Here is an 18,452-nt window from a genome sequence, read left to right as displayed (position 1 = left end):
CAGAAAGGAAAGCTCCTGTCCACGAGCAGCTCCAGTGAAATGTGATGGAAAGGCAAATCCGGGACGGTGCAGGCTCTGATGCACAGAGCAGCAAGAGCAGACACAGATAACCAAGGACCTGATGTATTAATTATGTGTTTCCCCTTGAATCCTGTGTTCAGTTTTGGGCCCCTCACTACAGGAGGTGCTGGAGAACGTCCAGAGAAGGGCAGTGGAGAGGGGAGCACAGTTTGGTGAGAAGAGAACCTGGCTAGGGGAACTGGGGGGGCTCAGCCTGGAGAAAAGGGGGTTCAAAGAGTCCTTATGGCTCTCTACAGCTCCCTGGCAGCAGGTTGGAGCTGGGCGGAAGGGGTTCAGGCTCTTCCCCCAGGCAACAAATGTGTTGTGGTTTAATCAGGACAAGAAGACAGAACAAGAGGAAATGGCCTCAAGTTTTGCCAGAGAAGGTTTAGATGGGGTATTAGGAAAAAATTCTTCACTGAAAGGATTGTCAGGCATTGGAACATGTTCTTCGTGGAAGTGGTGGAGTCACCATCCCTAGAGGGATTTAAAAATCATGTATAAATGGCATTTGGGGACATGGTTTAGTGGTGGACTTGGCTCTGTTAACAGCTGGGGTCAGTGATCTTAGAGGTCTTTTCCAGTCTAAAGGATTCTGTGATTTACAAGGTGTTTTTCAGCTCCAGACAGGCTCTGGGCTGATCCTGCGGCCTGAACGCCCATCCGTGGCTGGGGAGCATGAGGTGCATTCCTGGAGCACACTGGGTTTGGTTTCATCTGAAAGGAATCTGGTTGATACTGGCCCAAGCCAGACCTCTCTTGAGCTGCTCCAGGACACAATCCAAAAGTGGGGGAATTGTGAGATGGATTTCAGAAGTGCACCCCAGAGCCAAATTAATGGATCAGGCACAGCCCAAGAGAACTTTGGGGAAAAGGGACTTCCCATCTTTGCAGGAGAGCTGCTTGGCCCCTCTCCAGCAACAGAAGGACCCAAGGGAGTTACCTAAGATTCTGCTGAGGCCCTGAGGACACCAAGTGGCCTCAGGTGAGCCCCCACCCACCCATCTGCTGCCCACTGGACTGGGGACTCCCTTTAAGGCTAGGTCAGTGCTGTGAGCACTCTCTCAAGCTGTGCTGCAGGGCCGGGCTCCTCTCCTGGCCAGACTTCAGGCTGAGGTGGATGTGGATGGACCTTGGACAGGAGGTACAGGCAGCTTTGGTGCCAGCTTGTTGTGACAAGCCTGCTGCCCCTCCTTAACGGGAATCCAAACCACCCCAACACAGCCCCAGCTCCTCAGGGTGATCCTCGCCTTCCCTGGTGATGGAGCCCAGCGTGGGGCAGTGTGAAATCCTGCTGGGTGGGCAGAGGGCTGTCCTGGGGTGGGAGATGCTCATCAGGTGTCTGCAGCTGCAGCAGTGCCTGTGAGGTGATGGCTGGGGCAGCTTCAGGGGGAGCTCCAAGCTGTTCTGCAGCCCTCTGCCTTTTCTGGACCAGCCCATCCTTCCATTGTGTGGGACGGGGGACTCTGTCCCTGGGGGGCAATGCTCTCATTCCCAACTTCCTTGCAGCCCTCCCAAGCACTCCACAGGGAAAGAGGTGCACTTTAACAGCTGGACAGGACTGGCCTCCCCTAGGCTGCAAAGAGGGCACAGCAGCTCATACACAGACCCACACACCCAGCAGCAGTACTTTGACCAGACCACAACCCCTTCAAAACGTGCTGGCAAGAAAAATCCACATGAAGCTTGGACAAGGGCTTGTGTCCATGCTTATCCCAGCTATTCTGGGCACTGTGTGACTGACTATGGTGTCATTCATCTTCCTTTGAACCTTTGTGCTACCAAAAGGAAGTCCATTAAAGTGCAGCTTCACAAAGATTATACTTGGTGACATTTGAAAGCGTTAACGTCCCCAGTACAGGAACAAAGAACAGAATGGTCTTTGTATGGATGTGGATAAATAAGGAAATGGAGAACCTACATTAAAACAGGGGCAGGAGCTGAGCAACAACCTCCTTTGAACACTGAACTCCTGTTTCTCGAGTCCTAAAACATGAAATGAGCAAAATTGTTCATCATATTCATCTGGTGCCTGAGGGGTGACCTCCAGCCTCGTCCTCCTTCCAGCAGCCCTGAGGCAGGTCCTGCTGCAGGGGGTAGTGCATTCCCTGGCTTCTCTCTCCTCCTCCTTTTACAAGCACTTCCCTCAGCCCACCTTACCCTTTTGTTCTGTTTACAAAGCACAGCCCCGGCTCTTTACATAAATATGTTTCTCTGAAAAGGGCATGAGTCACTGCTGTGTCAGTATTAATATGAATAAATATTAAAAATCTAAAACTATCTATTTGCTTTGCACTGGGAAAGGGTGGAAAAAAGAATCTCTTGCTCCAGAACTTCTCAGATGTCTGAAGCAGCCTCCTGCATACCAACCTGTGTGACTGACAGAGCTCAGGAATCAACACTCCCTTGGGCAGGGGTCCAGGCAGTAGTGCCTCCAACCCTCTAAATGGTGGATTTAACCTCCCCTTTGGTTCCCCTGTTGCCTGTTCCTTTTAAATTAAATAATCCCTTTAACCCCCTTGTTCTGCCTTTCCTCCCTGGGCTTTTTGTACACACAGTTCCATTCATCCCAACCTTAGTGCTGGTTATGGGTCACCCCAGTCCTGCTCCTGTGTGTAAGATCTGCACACCAAGGAGCTGCTCAGGACCTACCCTGTGAGTTGCTCCAGTTCTCTTATTAGGACCTTCCAAAAATAAAAATAAATTCTAACTTCAGCCATACCCATCACCACATGATGGCACACAAGGCAATGTGCTGAACACAGCCACAGCAGAAGCATAGTGGTGAGTGATCTCTGAAATAAAAGCAAAATAGTTATAAGATGTAAAGGGAGCTGCAATTCAGCTACGGCTTTGGGTCACCATCCTTTAAAAAATATTAAAGACATCAAAACCACCGCACCAAGGATAAATAGTGGGGGTTTCTGTATCACCAACTACGCTGCTGTTTTCCCAAGAGAATATGATGTTTTCTGGTTTGGTGCTTCTTTGTAATGCTTTTAGCTTCTCACTCTATTTGTCTGTTCCAGTTTGTGAATAACCTCATTCCAGTCACCTCAACCCAGCCCCAGTGGAGGGCTCCCTGTCCCCTAATCCTGGATATCCCCCTGCAGATGCACAGCACGGGGAGATGCCACGCCTATGGAGAGATGTATGCACAGTCTATACACACACATCTTCAAGGGAATACACTGGAACTCACTCTGGGTTACCCTGGGGAACTGGAATTTGGAGGAATTAAGTCAGTCTTTATCCAGGGGATTCCTTGATTTTCCATGGGCTGGCACTGGGATACTTCCTACAGTTCAGGTGTTCTCAAGGCACACACAGCACATCCCCAGAAATCCCACCCTTGTGTGAGTAACTCTGTGTTGCTCTGACCTCTTACTACACAAACAATATGCCTGATTTCCCATAAACATTTACTATGATCATCAAAATAGTAGAAGCAAACACACCAAGTATTTATATGATTAATACAACTAATGGGAGGTAGATCCACCACCACAGGCAGAAAAAGGATTTCTCTCGATTGGAGATGGATACATCCTGCAAGTAGATATTTTTAATTAGTTTTTTTTCTCATTTTCACAAAGTCTTCTGTTCCTGACTTCAGCCCTGGCAATGGGCCTGCAAGGAAAATGTTGTGTTGCCTCTCCTTTCACACATGCACATCACAGACTAGAAGCAGGCAAGCACACGACTAAGCCAAGGAACATGCATTATTTAGTGTGGTCCATCTGTCCAAGGGAAGCTGCTCTTACATTTATCTGGTTTATTATCTTCTAATTAATCACGTATTATCAGTCGTTAACAGGCTTTCACTAAGATGCATGTACCCACTTAGCAAATTAATAAAATCAGCTGATGGGCTCCCACATTTGGCAGCTGTAAAGGCTCCCTTTGGTTGTCCTGGGAATGATGCTCTGTGGGTGCTCATTTTTGGCATACCCAGGTGCCCGGCACACTCAGGTGCAGGACAGTCTGTGCAGCAGCTACTGATCTGCACCCAGATTCCTTCCCTGAAAACGATGCCCCATCAGTCACACTTCTTCCCCCTTTGTGCATGGATAATTTCCAGACATGACAGCAGCAGATTGTGATGCCACCACCATTTCTCCCTGTGGGAGAGCATCCCCAGGAGCCCATCACCTTCCTCACCCACCCCTCACATGCCTGGGGCTCCCAGGAGGGCTGGGGGCCCTCATCCCCCATGTACTCACCAGCACCAGGCACACCTCTGCCACCCCTGGGTGCAGCACCAGGGGCTGCAATACTGCAAACGACTGCTCCACACTCCTCTGTCACTGCCTATGCCAGGGACAAGGAAACACACCTTGGACAGGTCTGCTGCTGCCTTTGGAAGTTGTCAGCTCTTGCAGGAGACTCTTCACCTCCAAATCTTGCTGTCTTCAGCTTCCACATCTCCTGCTTTCCCTTCTTTGGGGTATTTGAAAGCAGTGTCAGGCCCTGCTCTCTGCCACGTGAACAGGAAGGTGGTGATGGGTACCAGCTCCTCACTGGGCATGAGATCTGCTGCCATCAGCCACGGCCATTGGAACCATCCTTATCCCTGCAGGCCACACTCACCCTTGTCCCCCTGATGTGCTCATACACACAAACCTCCCTGTGCTTTGGTCAAACTGCCCCTGCTACAAATCCCTGCCCGGGAGCTGCCTCCACATCTCCTTGGGACACACCAGCAGCATCTACTTGGCTTTTGCTCTACTCCCCTGACTCCCTGGGCATGATTATACCCCCACGAGGGTCCCCACACAACACTGCCACCAGACCCAGCCCACCCCATGTGGAACGTTCTGCCCTGGCTGGGACACCCAGACAACACCCAGCACTCCTGAGGTCACCTTCAGCCACCAAGCTCTTGCTATTAATTGAACCCCACTGACCTCATCTGTTGCCAGGATGAATCCCCCAGAGATCACTGTTGCTCCTGAATTCCTCCCAGGCCTTGGGGCCATCTCCTGCTCCCAGCTCCCATCCTGACCCATGGCACCAGGGGTATCTGTCCCTGAGGTGACAGGAAACACGCTGCAGGACAGTGGCACTGCTGCTAGGGTCTCCAAGCTACCAAACCTGTTCCAGTCCCACTGACACAGCTGCAACTTCCAGTGACCTCATCAGCAGAGAGTAAAACACCATGGGAATCTTCCAAAGCACTGTGCTTTTAAAACACACCATTTTAGCCACAAGACAAGCACTGACAAATTTTCAGTTTTATTAAAAAAATTCTAGCAGCAAAACCTGTAACAATTCAAAAAACAAAACAAAACGAGGAGAAAAAAAAAAAAAAGACCAAACCTTCAAAAGAACATGACACAGATAGAAAGAGAAGGAGATGGAGAGAGACAGATCTGGGGTTCCTCCACCGTTTACTTAAGCTCCTTATAGCGGGCAAACATGACCCTCCGAACGGCATCGCGGTAGGTTTCATTGGACTGCCTCTTGGGGGGCTTCCCTGGGGCCCCCAGCCCAGGGCCCTTCCTCCTGTTCTCTGCCTGCAAACAGACACAGCTTGTGTTAGTGATCTCTCCTCCCATAAATAAAACGCTTCCCTGGGCTGCTGACTGCTCCCGTGCGGATCCGCGAGCAGAGGAAGAGCACGCGCTCTGTGTTCTTCCAAAAGCTGTTTGGGAAAAACCACAGACCCTTTGAGGGCAACAAAAGCAGCCAGCAAATGCCCAGTGGGAATCAAACCTCCCCCTGTGGAGGAACGGGCAGCCAAGGGTGGGCAGCCAAGAGGCGGCGCCGGCAGCCACGGGCGAGCCAGGATTGAAAGGGAGCAAAGGAAAGCTCTGGTGAGAGCCGTGCTCCTGGGGAGCTGTTTGCAGCTCGCCTGCAAAGGCACAAGCTCAGCTTTTCTCTCTAACAGAGCTCCCATGGGCACTGGTACCTCGCCTGGAATTTCAACCAGTTTTCAAGGACTGGATCTTGCAGCCAGCACCTGCATTATTCAGCAATAATAATTTACTGAAATGTGCCTGGAGTTAGCTCAGCAGAGCAGACCCAAGGCTGGAAGCTTCTCTGGCTTTTCAGACCAACCTACCTGAACACCACAGACCCCACCAGCTGGGCCAAGAGATCAGAGTTGTGTGGGGCTGGCGTGGTCACATGGCTTTGCCCAGCGTGACTTGGGAGTGAAAGGCAAACACAACTCTTCTGGCCTTTCTATGAACTGTCTGAGGGCTGTGCTCTGCCATCAGCTCCCCACCCACATGGGAGCCCTGAGGGGAGCTCAGACCTCCCAGAGCACGGCGCTGGAGCTGGCTCTGAGCAGAGCCTGTTTTATGGGCACGGGGGCCTCACCACGAGGCCTGAGCAGCAGCTGGGGTCAGTTCCTGCTGCCTGCACTGAAGAGGGACTCTTGCCTCGTGTATATGGGCTCAAGCAAACGTGCGTCACAAAGCCTCAAATCTTGCTTTAATGATCTACTTGACTGCAGGCTGAATGTCACCCTGTGAGCCCTGCTCCAAGCTGCCTGTCCTTCAGCAGAGAGCTTGGACAGCACAGCACCTGGCCAGCCACGAACCTGCCACCAGAGCACAATGCTGCTCACGTGGCCCTGGGCAAGGCAGAGCAGACCCTGCCCCAGGCTGCTTCTCTGATCAACCCTCTGCAGTAAATTAAGGTCCTCTGAGAGTCCAGCCTGTCACAGAAGGCAGGATCTTCCTGACCCTGCCTATCCCTGACATCCTTTGCCAACGGGCCTCTGCTCCTTGTCAGGTGCTGTATGTTGGTATTATCTTCTGATGTCCAGAGTCTGCAACGGCAGCAAGAGCCTCTCAAGTGCTAAGCAGAGCAGACAAACAGCATCTTGGGCCCTGTGGCTTTGGCTATGCTCACACCTCCCCAGGGGAAGTTCACCTTTTTCCCCAGCTCACACTGCTGCAGAGAACCAAGGTGGTGCCCTGTTCAAACCCCAGCCTGACTTTGAGCAGGTACTAATGAGATGCTCACACCCTTCCTGCTCACTGTTACTCTATTTTCAACACCTCCAGATCCATATAAAGTCTAACCTTGTTCTACAGCCAACATACTTGCAGCCCCTCCCAGCCTGCAAAGTTCATCAGTGCACACATATTATTCCATCAAGCGGATGCCGAGACTTGCAGCCTGACTTGAACTCCCTCCAGCTGTCCTGGGAAACATTAAGGGCTGCAGGACAGTGGTGTGCTCTGAAAGGCAGGGAAGACTCACCTCCACTGGTGATGCTGTGCCCTGCTGGTTGTGGCCAAAGCCCTTCTTCCACCCCGGAGACTGCACCATTCGGTTCCCTCTGTTGTTACTGTCAAGCCTTGGGTCATAGTCACTGCAAAAGAACCAGAATCAATAGAACCCTCACTGACATTTCAGCCTCTCACAAGGGATATCCAAGTTTCTTGCCAGAAGCACACTGCCTAAGGAAATCAAATTGGCAGATTCTGTGTGCAAGGCTCACACACCTCTGACTGCAACATTTCTTGTCCCACCTCAGGGGGAAATACACCAGGGCACAGGAAATGAGCTCAGACTCCAAAATATTTACAGTGTAAGCAAGCCAGGAGCCTTCTATGCTTGTATTTCTTAATTAAAGTCTTAGCAATACCAAGAAAGCAAAATCTAATCCCTGCTGCTCTTTTAGAGTTTTCCTTTCCCCCAGTGGTCAACAGATGCAGTGTTGATTCGGACACTCTTTCTCCCACCTCATTATTCAGCCAAGACCATTAACCAAAAGCCAGAGTTTTGAAAACCTCTCAGCATGAAAGACTCTTATTTCAGACAATTTCTACTTTCTGGCTGCTGGTGACACTGCACACAAAGTGTTTCAGTTTATCTACAGCTACTCCAGGAAAACAGGGAAGAGAAGATGTGGATGTTTAAACTGCAAGACATAGAGGAAAGGTCTCCTTCTGAGGTGTTATGCCAGAAGAACACAGGCACACAACCAGCTCTGTCTTCAACACATGCCTGGCCGTTCCTCAGCCCACTGAACACGCGAGCTTACAGCAGGCAGGCCTGTCGAGAGCTCCACACAGCACGCATCTCTTCCTCCACCTACTCTGAATGAGATGGAAACAGCTCCCAGCGTTCCTCTGAGTCAGGGAACAGATGAAACACAGCTTTGCTCTTTCTTTCAATGGCTAGGTGCCAGGACAGGAGGGCAGCAAGTGCCTTAAGGACGAGGTGGATGGGAACAGGCTGAATTCTGCTCTCTGTGTCCAACCAGACACGCTCAGACCCCATCTCACCCCTCCAGCACCAGGCAGATTTTCTATGCTCTGCCCTAAACCCTTGTTTCCACCCCTCCAGTCCTTTCCTGACCTCTAGGAGATGTCCTGCAGTACAACAGGCTCACACTTTGAGGAATTGTGTCTCAGTCTGTCTGGCTGTTACTTTGCAGCTCTACCCCACAGGACAATGCCCAGCCTTGCTCTGCCAGCAGCACACATCCCAACATCAGCATTCCCAAGAGCTCTAACCCACAACAGCCATTACCTCTCTGAGTCCCGGTCATATCTGAGTCGTTTCCTCTCTGGAGAATCCATCTGCTGGAATTTCTCTCTCCGGTCATTTCCTTTGTCTTTATGCCTCCCCTTCACAACAGAAAGAGCAAAGTAAGTATGGGAGCTATGAAGGATTCAACACTGCTCTGCATCCAGGTCTCATCTCATCCTCAGCTGGCTGGAGGGCTGTCCTGGGGACTCACAGACACTGAATGCTCACATCCCACAATACACCTGCCCTGTCCAGATGCCATCTGTTGGGCTGACCCAGACCTGTTGCTGCAGCCTTCCAGTTACCACACCAGGAGCTCTGTGACCTTCCAAACAATGGACAGGTACAGCTCCCCTGTCCCTGGCCAGGCAGCAGCAGCCCATACACCCCACCAGTTTCAGATGGAAATTTGTGTCCCACTTAGCCCAGAGCCTGGTGCTGGCTTGCAGGACAACAAACCCACACTCAGACCCTTCTGTGAAGAGTGAGATCTGCCCTTAGAAATCACAGAACTACCTGCAGGTAGTGCAGAGTGAGCCTACAGCTCACTTTTGGGAGGCATCTGATGCCTGATGCCTAAGTGGATGCCTGCTGATACCTGGTGCATAAGTGAAGGGTCTTCCTGGGACCACCACCCCCAGTGCAGAAGCACAAGCAGCTGCCTGCTCACCACCAAGACACACCTCACGCTCCCTCTTCTCCAAATACGCCAGTTCCTGCTCGGATCGTTTGATCTTCATATGAATCTCTAGGTTTTGCTGGAAGGAGGAAGACAGAAAGCAGTGTCAAGCAGAGAACACAAGCTGTCAGGGTCATCTGCTCCACCCATAAGGAGCACAGGTAAAGCAGCATGCTCTTGTATGTGCACTATACCAGGCACAGCAGCCTCTCCTGCAGCCCAGACTACCTGCTCCCCCCCAGAGGCCTGGAGCCCTTCCTCCCTGCAGCAAGGAAGGCAACCAGTCCTATTTTAACCCATGTGCAGCTTGGCTCTCCTAACAGCAAGAGCTGAAAGGCAGCACAGAACATGGGGGTGCACGTGCCAAGTTCTTACCACTCTCACACTCGTGTGTGCCAGCACCCCACTTTCCCCAAGCCTTAGCTATCTCACTACAGCTTACAAAGTCACACCTTGATGTTACATCACTCCCATGGCAGGAACAAGCAGTTCACACAATGCTTTGAACAGAGCTTTGGGGGAACTTTGCCTGCTACTGTGTCTATTTCAGCACAGCTCTTCCCACCCAACCACTGCATTTTCTGTGCAGCACACAAAGCCACCAAGCCAACAGCAGCCCCCAGCTTCCCCATACCTTGTGCAGGTTGGAAAGCTGCTGGTGCTTGATGAGCACTTCCTTGTTGGGGAACTGCCTCCTGCACAGCAGGCAGGCCAGCTTGTTCCAGTCAGTCAGCTTGTCATCGCTGACCTTGCGCGGCTGCTCCTCGCGCGGAGCCGGTGGGTGCGGGGGAGGCGGCAGCCACTGAGCCTGGGACTGCTCCTCCTCTTCCTCCTCCTCTTCATTGTCGCTGTCTCCTCCATACTCTCCCAGAAGTCCTATCAGAGGGTTCACCACCTTGGGCTGAGGGAAGTGGAGAAAAGTGTGACAATTTGTAGCATCGAGTCTGCCAGGCCAGCGGGGCTTTGCCTTCCCAACCCATCTCTCCGTGACTCCTGTCTCTGTTCCAGTCCTCGAGGCAGAGTTGTTTCCCAGCAGCACAGGCAGGAAGCAGAGGAGCTGGCAGGCTTCTTTCCCTTCACACCACGGGGTGGAAGCCCTTCTGCTCTCTAGACAGGCTGTGCTTTGGTGGGAGGCTTTTCCAACTTGCCACACACCTGAGAGCACAAGAAGCCAATCGAGGCAGTGGCTGTTTGGCAGTGAGCTGCTGTCACTCACTTCCTCTAGAAATGGAGATCAGTGAGATTTGGCCTTCCTCAGCCTGCAGGTGGCTGGAAGAGTTTTCTGCCTTAGGAGTGGTTGAGTGAGATCCTGCTCAAATGCAGGTACCAAACTTCCCCATGCAAGAAGCCCACAAACAAGGTCAGACTTAAAAAACAAACCGCCTTCCACCCCCAGCACTCCCTCCTCTGGCATGAGAAACATCTCTGGCACCTCTGGCACTCACAGTTGCAGCCAGGCTGTGCTGAGCCTCCCTAGAACTGTATTCCAGGCTCAAACACATCAAAATACAGTCCTATGGAGATACTTACTGGGGCCGCACTCTCTTCCTTTTTCACAGAAGGAGGTAAAGGCTTTTTAAAGACATCTTCTGCAGAGAACTTCTCCTCTCCAGTCTCAGTCTGAAACAGTCAAGATCATGTGTTGAGATTGCCACAGCACAGACTCTGAGCACACAACAGCTAAGCACTCATTCAAACAGGCCTCCAAGGAAACCAAGTGGTTGGCAGAAATGAGGTGGTGGTTTTGGTGGGAGACATTCCCATTCTGGGGAATCCAGAGCTCTCCTGGAGCCATGCTTGTGATTTCAGAGACAGCTGCAGCAGCTCCCCATGCTGTCCCAGCCCACCCCACTCTCACTCTCTGCCACACTGCGATGCTGACAGTGGGCCCAGTCATGCCTTGGATCAGTGAGGGAGCTGGAACAGGGCCAGGTCACATTTGAGCACCTCTGTGTGTACACAAAGGACATGAAAACCAGGTTCAAAGCCACCTCACTGCCAGACAACACCGATTTTCTCTGCTGTGACTGTGGCACAGTGTATGGCCAGGCCCAGCCAGCACGGTGGGGTTTCCAGGATCTTCTTTATCCCGGACAGAGGGCACCAGAGGCTGCAGGCAGCACTGCAACAGGATGAGCCTGTGATACTCAGCTGTGTGCTCAGCAACACAGACAGTAGGCTTGGATGAAGCTTCACTTTCACACATTTAACAGACAACTGGGCTGGAGCCCTGGACAGGCTCCAATTTAGTGGCTCATGAGTTACTCATACTTGACCGAGGAAGACAAGTGTAACACCTCACCAGGCCTGTGCTCTCATCCTTCTTCACAGATGGAGGCAATGGCTTTTTGAAGACATCTTCTGCAAAGAATCTCTCCTCTCCAGGCTCACTCTGAAAAACCCAAAACTGGGCATTAGTCCAGCAACAACACAGGTGTCAGAGAGTGCACAGTGCAGCCAGGAAGCCACTTCTGAGCATCCATGGGAAACAGGCAAGTGGGAAAAACAACAGAATGATTTCTACTGGAGATGTTTTTACCCTCCATTTAGACAGGACCATGCTTCTCCTAGATCAGTGTCCCAGAGAGCTCCATACCCAGTGACTCCTTGGCTGGCTTGTTACCAGCCTCAGGGACAGTTACAGCCCTCCAGTCCCAGGTGCCCAGGATTGGTCATGCCACTGAGCATATTCAGACCACGAGGCAAGGAAGAACACCAGGTTTTCTGCACTGGTGGCTAGATCACTTCTGCCAGCTCTCCTGGCATTCCTCAGGCCCTGTAAGTGTCACAGCCCTGGGCTGTGCTCAAACATTGCTTCAGGCAGCTACTCCCAATCAGCAGCTCCCACATTGGGATTTGGATACTGGAAAGAGCAGTGAAGGGCACTGTCCTGGGATTGGAGGGCCAGAAACTGCAGTTAGGGAAGAGCTGAGTCTCCATCATCATCTGACTTGTGTGTTTAAATGTCTTTGCTAGTTTTTTTGTTGTCTCTATTACAATACTTGGGTGCTTTCTGCAGTGTGAGTGAAACACGTCTCAGTTACCCAGATGTGTCTGAATCCTTCACCATAAGGAAGGGATGAGAAGCCCTGGATTTAATGTAAGGAGAGAAGAACTTCAGGAACTTACTCCCTGGCTGGACAACCACCATGTTCCTTTCCAGCTGCTGACCCCACTGTCTTCCCTCACTGTCCCTTCCTTTTTGAATCCTCTAATTACTCTCTATCTTCTAACCTGTCTTCCCTCAGCCTCCTGGCCTCAGGTCACTCTGACGCGTGGAGGGAGTTACCTTAGCAGAAGCACTTTTCCCTTTGTCCTTTTTGTCCCTGTTGTCCCTGCTGTGTGGCTCCTTCCTGTCACTCGTCCGCTCTTGGCTCCCGTGCCGCCGCCTTCTGCTCTCCATCGGGGGTGAGGAGGGCTCCCGGTCTATGGTGACTTCCCTCTGAAAGAGGCATTTGGAGCAGGCTTAGCCCAGCCCCTGCAGTCTTCTCACTGCCTTCTTGTCCTTGCTCAGCTGGGGAGACTGGCACAGTGAGAAGGGACTGCAGAGGGCAAAGGCTTCAGAACTTTGCTGGGGCAGAAGACAGCTGAGCACAGCCAGGTCACCAGAGCGCTGCTCTGCTCTGTCACAACATGGACATCCCCAGAATCATGGAAACAAGACAAGTTCCAGAAAATCTCTGTTGATGCCTCTTTTTTGGCATCCTTACAGCTATTGCTGGCTAGGGTTGAGAAGCAAAGAGACCACAGAAGAAAACAGAGCTCTGCTGTCCATTCTTTCTTACAGACAGTCACATATCACATGTCTACAGCAAAATTTAGCTATGATGCTCTGCCTGTAAGTCTACTCAAGGAAAGGCAGACCAAGAAACCTCCAAAGGCAGGGCTTCAGAGGCCAGAGGCGGCTACAGCTGGTTCAACACACAGCTAATGGGTTCCTAGCCTCTCATTAAGCTGATATTTTGCAACATGCATCCCTTTCACACAGGTCAGAAGACAGAGTGAAAGACACAAAGCTGCCTCTGAACTGCCCTATGCTGGCTTATCTTCACAATTGGCTGCAAAATCCCTCCAGAGAAAAGCAGTTTGTAAGAACACATTGCATGTAAAGCTTCCTTCCCATGCACTCACCTGAGTTCTGGGGTCGTAGTATGTCCCAGCTATGGGATCATAGTAATTCCCAGTGTCAGGATCATAAATGTATGTGGACACATCTGACGGTGCTGAAGAGAGAGATAAGAGTTAGCACCACAGGCTTCCAAAAGCAGAACTTGCCTTTTACAAAGACAAAAGCACAAATAAACACTTTACTGGTGAAAGGATTAGAACGGGAAAGAATTGTTTTTTTCTCCTGGCAAGAGAGGTATGAGTATCTTCACATGACTTGACCTACATAATCTTTTCCTTCAGGCGTAAGAGGGGTGATAAGTTTTCACAATTCTGGTTAGGACTCTGGCAAAACTTCCACATCAAAACAGACTTACAGGAGCTGTGCTGAGATCACAAGACCACAACACTTGGTCATGAAATTCAGTAATTTCCCTAAGAATGGGGTAATGAGTATCTACATCCACCCACTCCTGTGAACAAGGAAAAGCTGTTCTCTCTCAATCCTGTTTAAAGTGATGACACTCCCCACATCCCTTCCACCCCATCGGTGCATGAAAGCTTCCGAGAAGAAAAGGGAGTGAACTATTCCTACAGGAAAACCCAAAGGTCTTAAGGGTAGTAGGCCCATAACGTCAGGAAGGCTTCTCATTTCCAAACTGTCCTTTGACAGACTTCAGGAACGCTATATATAAATCAGAAAAACAATCAGGAGCGCTCTTTCAGCTACTGGCATTGCTGCATCGAGTGTATTTTCTTCTGTCTTCTCTAGTAACTGCCAGGCTGATTTTATCCCATCAGTTTTCCACAACAAGGAAAAATAGGCAGCAAGTTTCCTTTATCTGCATGTAGTTTTGCACAGTGAGAATAGAGAGAAACTCATCATCAGATAGGAAAATGTGACTAAACAAAGTTGGCAAAGGAACTCACAAGTGGGTGTAGCAAACAAACCTACTCTTAGCCTTTAAAAATATTTTTGGGCTGATTTCTACATGTCAGTGCCCTTTTAAGGAAGAAAAGTCTCCACAGTAGGAGTGAAGCAGAGTTTAACTTACACTGTGCTCTGGTGCGTCTCAGTGATTCGCCACCCCTCCTGTCTCTCATGCCCCTTCTGCCCTGGAGTAAGTGAACAACACAAACAGGTCAGAGACTCTTTAACAAACATATTGCTTCTCCTCCCTCTGACAGGCCCAAAGTTCAAGAGAAGGGCTCGTTTAGCCATCCTAAACAGAGCACAAGCAGACAGAGCTTTTCATCTACAGAGCAATGGACAGTGCACGAGATCTCCACAGCTTCCATGAGAGCGGCTCACAGCAATCTGTATGGAAGCCTCCACCCCATCCAGCATAAGGGAAGAGTCCTGCAGTCTAGTAACAAACACTGAAGAGACATTTACTCTGGGAACTGAGATCAGTCATCAGTGAAATCACTCTGTAAAGCGTGGCATCAAGTAACCCAGCCCAGAACTCCCTCCAGCAGCACTGACTTGCACCTCTATGCACACAATAAACAGTATGAGGGGCAGAGCAGCAGTGGGCACATTTGAGCATGATCACCCCATCTTCAAACATGCAGAAACATGTTCTGCAGTATCTCAGCAGCCCAAAGAGAAAAAGCCTAACACAGCCAGGCCCATCACCCCCCAGTGCTCCCTCTCTTTAAGCAACCTGCAGGGAAGCTGTGCAGACCTACCGGGCCATAGTAGGAATTGCCACCGTGCTCCCCATAGTCATTCCTGTTGAGATAAAGGTTGCAAGTTAATGGCAATTTAGTTTTACATTAACCTCAGTATATTCAAAATGATCAGCAGGACCAATAAAGGCAGAAAGACCATCTTTTCTGGTCACATGTTGGACTGTGTCCATCCCCAGAAGACAGACTTGGCAAACCACTGTCTCCACAAGAAATATGACACCACTCTGCTGTGTCTACAAAGATGAATCTCTCCACATGTTTTTTAAAAAGCTGAACCCACTAATTCCTGCAGAATGGGATTTGATGGCTGGACAACAAGATGCCATTATGATCACTAATCCCATTCTGCTCAATCACTGAAGCTTCTCCAAGCTTCAATGCCTTCACTTCTCCAACACATTTTTTGCTTGTAGGAACATCTGTGCTAACTCCCATGCCAAACTTTTAGCACCTGCTCTGACAACAGAGTTCTAGCCACAAGGTACAGCATGTAAAGAACAGCCCCACTGCCTCATCTGTCTGTACCTTCTTCTCCCTGTAGCAAGATTCACTTCCAACGTACGCCCATCAATGCAGATCGGGGGATCCAGGTTCTGCAGTATCTTTAGCAACCTCAGTGCCTCCTGTAAAAAGAATGTCACTTTACATGAGAAGGAAACAGCACATTTTCCAAATCAAGCCTGCCTGAAAGTAATGTTTTGTGCTCAGCAGGACAAGAAAAAAACGCTAAATATTAGTCTAAGTGTCAGTGAAGGGTATTTAGGATGCAACAAAAGGGATAAATGCAGTGTGATGTTATCTGGTTGTCCTGTGACGACTTACAGCAGCCAGCTGGGGATGGCATTCTCCTAGGGCTGCCAGACAGTGCAACACTGTGGCTGCTGCTGCCCAGTGGTAAACACCCTCTAGACCAACATTAAAGAACAGCTATGGAGTCTGGGAGCCACCCAGACACAGAAAATGTGAACCCTCCAACATGAGATGGTCTGTTAATTGAGATCCTTGCCTTCTACAAACAAAAATGATTGGATTCAAGTCCTGTGCAAACAAAATACCTATGCAAGAAGTGTTCAAGTTAAGAGTGTCTAAAAACAAATGTACTGAGGTGAGAAACTCGATCAGTTTCCCAGCTTGTGACAACAACCAATCTTTGACTCCTAAAGCCAGAGAAAACAGCTGTACCAGCTAATTCCTGTACCTGGTCAGACAAGCAGAAGAGAGGACTCTCTCCAGCACAGCAGGCTCACAAATACAGAGATTTCTTGTATTTCTGTGGTTTCTCTACTTCTACAGATATCAGGTGCCAACAGAGGGAGCATATGAAAGCAGGAAACTACTTACAGCATGAGACTCCAGTTCGATGAAGCCATAGGTCTGCCCCATCCGCCCAGCCTTGTTCTTCATGATGCGCACGCTGGACGTGGACAGGCGCACGTAGGGAGCCAGGAGCCCCACGATCACCTCGGGCGGCGTGAACCGCGTGATCCGCTTCAGTATAATCGCTGAGAGACACAGCCAGGGACGTGGCCCAGGGAGAAAACATAGTGAAAAAAAGATAATTTAGAACCAGGTTTAAACTCGCTCAAAGCAAGAGCATGGCTTCTTGCAGTCGAGTCACAAAGCCACTGCTTTTTCCTCTCCACTTGGCAAGATGCTCCAGTTATCGCCTCCAATTGCTAACCTTTCCTTCCCAGAAAATAGAGAGTAGCCCCTTCTCAGAGCTCAGCTCAGGGTAACTGCTCACCCAAAAGACTTTTGAAGCTGTGCCAAGTTAACTGCACCACCCTAAAGCCATCTCAGCCTGAATTAATTTTCCTAAAGGCAATTTGTCAGCACCTTTGGAGCTGGACAGCCCCCCATTACTCTACGCCGAGGATTTGCACAACACAGGAACAGCCTCCAGACGTTTTAGTGAAATGCTGCCCTTTCTGCAGACAGCCTCATGGAGTCCAAGCAAGAGGAAGCCAAAACTGGCCTTTGTGTCACTCACTTCTGCTTCCTCCACCATCTGGTGGCGTGGCTTCCTCTGTTTCCCTCTGAGAGGGTGGCTCCTGGTGCCGGTCCATGTCCCTTCTCTTCTCCTGTGAAGGCCGGCGCTCTCTCCCTTCATCTCTCTTCCTTGGCTCTTGTTCCTGAGGCTGACATTCCTGCTGTGGAGGAGGAACTGAGGGCTGGACAGGCTGCTTTGGAGATCCTGGTTGACCTGACAACTCTTGCTCAGGTGTTTCAAGCTTTGTCTCTGCTATTAGAGAGGAGAAATAAATTGGTTTCACGTAAGAATGTTTCAGCAGGTATTTTTCTTCTCCTATTTTGTGGCCCTTGCAGCAGTGCTCCTTATAAAAGGCCAACCTTATGCACGTTGCAAATCTGCTGTCCTAACACTTGGCATACTCAAGATTTGTTCAGGTACTGTCATCCGTCCATTGCCTTCTTTTGTGTTGGGCTGCTTTACATGACTTTTCTAGTCAGAGACAAGAGGTTTTTGCCCTCCTGTTAGGATTGGCTCTTGCCTGAACAAACAAGAATCAGGGATGGATTTAGACACATTCCTTCCATGTCCAGCACAAGCTATTATGGCAGTGATATCCTTACTATCCATGACGTATTCCTGATCATCCACAGCCTAACAATATCAACTAGTAATTGTCACCCTGTTTACATGCTAGAGGAAATCTGGGTTCAGACTCCCCTGAGACAACTGAGTGAAACACATCCATAATACAGTCACAGATTTTACCAGGTGCCTACTGCCCACGGCTGAGCAGAAACAATGTGGGAACACCCTGCCCACCCAGTCTAGCTATGCCATTCAGAGAACATAAACCCCAACAAGCTTGTGTGCCTGAAGGCCTCTGAATGGCCTGGCTTCACTGCAAAGGAGATCCTTACTTGAGCTTCTAACACTGCTGGAAAGTGAAGCCAAATCTGTGAGGCTGCAAAGGCAGATACCACCCGCCCAGCACCTGCTGCTGAAGCCTCTTCCCACAAAGAGAGGCAAATGAGGGTGCAAGACGTGGCACAGTAAAGCTGTGTCCCTCAGAGCAAGTCTCTGCTCTCATTTTGTCTGGGCAGTGGGCAGCATAGCAGAACACACAACGATTTTGCACACAGCTGTTGGGAAAGCTGCACAGTGCCTTGCCTGGCTGCCAGCACAGCTCACCTTAGACAGGCTTGTACTCATTTCTCTGCAGTTTGTAGAGTGCAGAGTTTTGGCTACAGAACCTCATGTAAAATTTGCACATGAAACCAGTTTGCACCTGCAGCTGTGAAAACTGCCTGTGTAAATGACACAGACATGAGCACAACACTGGAGATGGGGAAGGCAAGTCTCTTACTGAATTCTTGCTCAGCCGACGTGTCCTCTCCCTCAGCATCACCTCTGGACTCTGGGCCTGCTCTGCTCCCTGTAAGAGAGGAA

General features: G+C 50.2%; 1 protein-coding gene across 4 annotated transcripts in view; it reads right to left on the bottom strand.

Moving 5' to 3' along the window:
* Window positions 1-5,276: 5,276 nt before the first annotated feature.
* The window catches only part of RBM6 (RNA binding motif protein 6), a 58,253-nt gene continuing 45,077 nt past the window's right edge, over window positions 5,277-18,452 (bottom strand). For 2 of the 4 annotated variants that reach the window (XM_063411875.1, XM_063411876.1), the window contains exons 9-23: window positions 18,370-18,438; window positions 17,025-17,276; window positions 16,376-16,536; window positions 15,560-15,657; window positions 15,032-15,074; window positions 14,395-14,455; window positions 13,364-13,455; window positions 12,522-12,674; window positions 11,535-11,624; window positions 10,763-10,852; window positions 9,867-10,133; window positions 9,237-9,311; window positions 8,554-8,651; window positions 7,276-7,387; window positions 5,277-5,576 (exon numbers count right to left, since the gene is read on the bottom strand). In XM_063411875.1, coding sequence (XP_063267945.1) covers window positions 5,451-5,576; window positions 7,276-7,387; window positions 8,554-8,651; window positions 9,237-9,311; window positions 9,867-10,133; window positions 10,763-10,852; window positions 11,535-11,624; window positions 12,522-12,674; window positions 13,364-13,455; window positions 14,395-14,455; window positions 15,032-15,074; window positions 15,560-15,657; window positions 16,376-16,536; window positions 17,025-17,276; window positions 18,370-18,438 — 1,787 coding nt within the window. In that variant the 3' untranslated portion in view covers window positions 5,277-5,450. Of the gene's footprint in view, window positions 5,577-7,275; window positions 7,388-8,553; window positions 8,652-9,223; window positions 9,312-9,866; window positions 10,134-10,762; window positions 10,853-11,534; window positions 11,625-12,521; window positions 12,675-13,363; window positions 13,456-14,394; window positions 14,456-15,031; window positions 15,075-15,559; window positions 15,658-16,375; window positions 16,537-17,024; window positions 17,277-18,369; window positions 18,439-18,452 lie in introns of those variants that run through there. The other 2 variants (XM_063411877.1, XR_010082321.1) reach the window with 2 other exon arrangements.

The sequence above is a fragment of the Prinia subflava genome, chromosome 14, assembly GCF_021018805.1.
Source record: "Prinia subflava isolate CZ2003 ecotype Zambia chromosome 14, Cam_Psub_1.2, whole genome shotgun sequence".
NCBI classification, from domain to species: domain Eukaryota; kingdom Metazoa; phylum Chordata; class Aves; order Passeriformes; family Cisticolidae; genus Prinia; species Prinia subflava.
Note: the sequence above shows the minus strand (reverse complement) of the source record. Positions and strands in the feature narration are given on the sequence as shown.